This window comes from Aquila chrysaetos, chromosome 25 (assembly GCF_900496995.4).
Source record: "Aquila chrysaetos chrysaetos chromosome 25, bAquChr1.4, whole genome shotgun sequence".
Taxonomy (NCBI): Eukaryota; Metazoa; Chordata; class Aves; order Accipitriformes; family Accipitridae; genus Aquila; species Aquila chrysaetos.
The window spans coordinates 5,733,287-5,738,658 of record NC_044028.1 but is presented as its reverse complement, the minus strand read 5'-3'; the positions used below and the strand labels follow the sequence as shown (position 1 = coordinate 5,738,658).

The 5,372-nt window shown below is 52.8% G+C and overlaps 1 protein-coding gene across 1 annotated transcript; it reads right to left on the bottom strand.

Moving 5' to 3' along the window:
* Positions 1–845: 845 nt before the first annotated feature.
* LOC115335905 (galanin receptor type 1-like) lies at positions 846–5,372 on the bottom strand. The gene is made up of 2 exons (XM_030002256.1): positions 5,116–5,372; positions 846–4,673 (listed from the first exon to the last, which is right to left on the bottom strand). Exon 2 carries the CDS (start codon positions 4,447–4,449, stop codon positions 3,247–3,249), a length of 1,203 nt encoding a protein of 400 aa, XP_029858116.1. The 5' UTR covers positions 4,450–4,673; positions 5,116–5,372; the 3' UTR covers positions 846–3,246.

Below are 5,372 nucleotides of genomic sequence, written 5' to 3'. Positions count from 1 at the left end.
CTGTTTTAAACATCCCATTTTGGTAATGTGTTAAAATGCTTGTATTGATTCAAATGGCAAAGCAGAGAAGAAAGACCTGTAAGGGGAAGAGTGGGACTTACATGTGTTAGCAGCATTGCTGTGGGAAAGCATTGTCCTCGAGACATCTAAAATTCACATTTCCAGTCTGCCTGGGTGCATTTAGTGAGAAACACATTTCCTCAACCACATACTGAGTGCGAGACGTTTTGCTTGAGCTCCGTTCAGGAAACCATCTGTGTTCACCAGCCAGAGCCGTGTCTGCTCCTGATTCCTCGAAGAGCCAGGAGTGCCTTGAATGCCTATCAAAGTGGCTGGCATCTGAAACAAGGAGCTTATGTGGCCCGGGGGACCCTCAGATATCTTCTCAGCCCTAAACATAAAGAGATCTTTTATCAGATAGGAGGGGAAAAAAGTCACTTTCCCAAATGCTGAGGTTTCACCTCACTCGGAGCCAGCGTGAGTCACCCAGGCACTGCTGCGTTACACAGACCTGTTCAGGTTAATAAAATCACTGCCAGAGCCCGGGCAGCTCATGGGATGCTGTGTGGCTTTCACATTGGCGTCACTGCTTCTCATTTACCCTTGGGTGATAGTGACCGAAATTCATTACTACCTGGCAGCCGTTGGGTAAGCCGTGCAAAATAAATCAGCGTTCTCCGTAGCAAACAGGTGTCTGCAGCACAAAAGGAGCCATTCAAATCAGCAGGGCAGGAAGGGATTTTTCATCAGAGGAGTGAAGACATGAATGAGTCGTTAGACTGAGGGGAATTTGCAGGCAAAGACTGATAACGGTGAGAAGCAGGGGGAGATTTCGCTATAGAAACAGTGGAGAAGCGGTTGGCGCATGGGGGATAGGGAGAGAGTGACCGAGGGAGACACAGAGGAGTTAAAGTGAGCAATTCGACTTTATTATAGGAAAACAGGAACACTGAATGAAACTGGAAAATACATTTAGAAGTGTAAAGAGGAGATGACCTTGCTCGGTGGAAGTGGCCCTTGACACGGTGTTATCTTGGTGGTTAGGAGTGCTGTGGGGCTGGAGAAAGGCATGGGCATCTGCATCAGGAGGGGAAGGCACGGGCATGTTCAGGGGAACACACAGTCCCTGGTACTTCTGCCTCTGTGGAGGGTACGGAGATTTTCAGGGCAGGATCCAGGCATCAGCTCATGAACTGAGAGAAAAAAAATCCTCCTCTGGGATACTTTAAAATGTGGATTTCTTGCACCTTTGATTGCGTCATTTGATCCTGGCCATTTTCAGAGCTGGGCCACCTCATGGGACGGAGCTGGTCTGGCATCTCCATGGTCCGTCCTTTGCGGTTTATTCAGGGCAGGATTAAATACATTGGTCAGGGCAACGTAGGGAAGTTTCAGTATTGTGTCACATCTGGTCTGGGGGTGGAGGACATCTGTTTCCAGGACCTGGAGTCAGTGGGCATTCGGAGCAAGCTTGACAGGCTTTTCTCCACAGCTACCGGCAGTCAGTACACTCCTCTATCACCTGCAAAAATGCAGATGTTCTCATCTCCCAGCACACATAAAAGCGATTTCTCACCCAAACTAAATCTGGGTAGTTGTAATTTCTTTCTTGTTCACACAAAAAGAGGATACAAATCGCAGATGGCACTGTCTGTTAAGGAGGCATCTTTTGTTTTCCAGGAAGATTATTGTTAACATAAAATGTTATTGAGTGATCATTACAAAGGTGGGAATACTGTTGGTTTCGTCTCTATTTTTTTGTAAGCAAAAGGCTCCCTAGAAGGCAGGAGGATATTATTTGAAACTTAGATTTCCCAGAACGTCATTCCCTTGTTCAGTAATAAAAAAAAAAAAAGCCTCCAGTCATCAAAAGCCTGAGTTCCATTAAATGCAAAATCCTCTCCCAGGAAGGCTGCTGCGTTCGTTCTGGGGCTCGCTAAGGGGAGAGCCCTGCTGCGCCGGGTGCTGGTACGCAAGTAGCTGGGGTATGAGCTCTTCTGGCATCAGGAGATGGTAGGCATCCCCTCACACTTAGAACTGGGCAGGCACAGGGAAGGGGCTGATCTCTAGTTTCATTCCAGCCTTTTGGGTCTTTGTTGTATTTTTTTTGCTCCCACTTATTGCCTGGTCTGACGTGTTTTCACTTAGATCTTTGGGAGAAAGGTTTCCTTTCTTTATGAATACAGATCCAGTGCTCAGCACAGTAGAATTCTCAAGCTTTAGTGGGGCCTTTTGATGCTAATATAATAAAAGTATACAATTTATTTATCAAAGCCTCCTTTAAAGGACATGATGGAAGAAATAGGTTTTAACCTACTCCTGATCTTCAGGAAAAGCAAGCCCTTTGATGCTCTCCTTCCCAGACAAATAGCATTGCATTAATTGATTCTGATTTTATTAGCTATAAACCACTTGCTATTTTTATTTTCACATGCCATTGACTTTGTTTGGTACAGTCACAGCTGAACACGGGCTGGTTTTTCAAGTGCAAACCATGTTAAAAGATGCCCAGTTCTTTTCACCCCACCTGCAGGAACATAGCTGTAAGAAAGAGAGCTGATGCCCGAAGAATATTTTCCTATTGCATTTCCTAAACCATCTCCGAGGCCCCATTATCCCTTCAGAATTCCCAACTGTGGAGTGGTCATGGTTGCTTTAGTACTTCTGGCACTGTCTCTTCACATCAGGAGAATTTATTTGCATGGAGGAGTGAAACAATATGATCAGACAATGAAATCTCAAGTGGTAAAGTGTGTGAAATTCTCCACTACTATTACTTTTTATGAGGCTGTTTCTAGCATTTCATCACTGCTTGCAACTACAACTGATGGCTTTGGAGCAGAGAGTGCCTCTTACCACTGCTCTTTGTCAGCACAGGGTGAGCAGCAGCAAGCAGTCAAATCGTTGCTGTATCCACACGGCATCTCTGCATCCAGAGATGGAGCTGCGGGGAGAGCTCACTCGTTGGGAAGTTGATCTATCTAATTATGTGACTGTTGACTGGGCAACAGGCTGCACATCTAGTTGTCCCCAGTAAAAATCATTTGTCTTAAAACTTGATCTGAGTTAAAATATGCCATCTTTTTCTCTCATTATTTGCTTCTTTCCCTGTCTCAGTATTTTTGAACTGGTGGTGGGAGTGATTAGAAGAAATTTTTTTTCCATCGTTAAAATATCTGGTTCAGAAAGACCTCTAAAGAGTCATTAAATGCGGATGAGGGTATGAGGTGCACTTCCTGAGCAGAATTACAAGGAAGTGTTCTCACTGGAGACAGTGTTCAGGGCTGGATGCTGGCAGGAGTTCAAGTGTCCACAATTGTTCTTACGGCCATGACCTCCCTGACATCTCCTGCCCATGGTGGGGGTGGCGGAGGGTCCTTTCCTTGCAGGCTCCATTGAACTCCGGTAAGAGAGCGGCTCTGGGACCGAGGAACGGGTTGTCCCTTCAGACAGAGAGAAGTTAAAGAGAGAGACCATTCTTTGGTGGTATTTGCTCTTCATTTCCTTGGCTGACCTGTAGAGGTTCCCAACAAAGCAATAGCATATAGGGTTGAGGCTGGAATTGGTGAGGCCAAGCCACTGGGCAAAAGGTCTGAGCTGCAGGATCCAAGGAGAAGGAGTGACATCCTGCAAAGATTTGGGGATGTTGAAATCAATCCAGATGTCCATCAGGTAGACGGGCAGCCAGGAGATTGCGAACAGCAGGACCAGGGCCACCACCATCTGCGCTACCTTCTTCCGGATCTTCAGCCTGGAGGCTGGCAGAGATCGATTCAGGGCAGTGCTCTCCTTCAGCTGGCTGCTGCGGCTCCACAGCCGGCGCACCGTGAGAAAGCAGATGACCATGTTGAACAGGACCGGCAGGCAGTAGAGGGCACAGAAGAGCAGAAAGTTGTAGGCTTGCTTGAGCCTCTCCTGAGGCCAAATCTCCCTGCAGATGGAAAACACCAGAGGCAAGCCCTCCACCACCCCAATCTCATCCCGTTTGTTCATGAAGATGAGGGGCATGCATATCCCTGAGGACAACAACCAGACCACCAGGATGGTGCTGAGGATCCTCTTCTGGGTGAAGAAAGACCGGGCGTTGAGTGGATTGTGCACGCTGTAGTACCGGTTCACGCTGATGACGGTCAGGCTGAGGACGCTGGCGGAGACAGAAACAGCCTGGATGAAGGGCACCGCCCGGCAGAGGAAGTCCCCGTACACCCAGGCTTTGTAGATGAGGTTGCCCACGGTGATGGGCATGCAGACGCACACCACCATGAGGTCGCACACGGCCAGGTTGATGAGGAGGCTGCGGGTGGCACTCAGGCTGGACACGCGACTCCGACGCTTCCGGGTGAGCACCCTGATGGACATGATGTTGCCCACGAAGCCCACCACAAAGGATACCAGGTACATCGCCGTGAGGCTGATGGTGACGGGCTCCTTCACGAAGAGGAAGAGCATCTTCTCCAGCTCTTCCCAGCCCAGCTCCTGGCTCCCGTTCCAGAGCCCACCTTGGGTCTGGTTCTCCTCCTGCCAGAGCTGCAGAGGGCCGGGGGGGGGGCCCGGGGGCGGGGGGAGAGGAATTCATGGCCGAAGCCCCCCCGGGAACCCCGGGCTAACGGGGCAGAGCCTGCCGCGCGTTCCTGAGCCCTCCTGGCAGCATGTTTAGCTGGGACCAGCCACGCCTGCAAAAAAGGGTGCAGAGAGAAGGGATGAGCGCGGGTTCCTGGCAATGTTTTCCCTTCTCGGGGAAGGTGCCGGGTCAGAAATGGCTTCTCGGCAACTTAGTTGAGAAGCGGCCGGGAGCGCTGCGGAGGGCGGGCTGGGCAGCGCGGCTCCGCCGGCACCGCTCCGGGCAGGGGCGGTGGAACCGGCGGGGAGCTCCGTGCCCGGCGGCGGGGAGAGGACACCTCCGGGGCCCGGGGTGGCGGGGAAAAGGGCCACGGTCCCCCCTGCACCCCGGGAGAGCAGCCCCGGCGCCGCGTCCCGCCGCGACTCCCCTCCCTCCCGGGAAAGTTGCGTGCCCCACGGTCGCGCTGCCGGCCCCCGGTCGCCGGCTGCCCCCCCGGACCCCCCGGTTCCCCCGGTTCGTCCCCCGGTCCCGCGGCGCGGTGCGGCGGCACTCACCGGGCGGAGGGAGGGAGGGCGGGCGGGCAGCACCGGGCCGGGCTCCTCCCGCGGGCGGCTCCGCCGGCGGTTCTGCCGCGTACCGGTAGCGCAGGACCCGGCGGCACACGGGCGTACTCGCACCCACGGCACCCACGAAGCCGGCGCCCAGCCCGATCGCGGCTGCCACCCGCGCCCCGCACACACCGCGGCGCGCACACGCGTTCGCCCTCGCACGGCGCCGCACACGCACAGCCCTCCTGACAGACCTGTCCTGG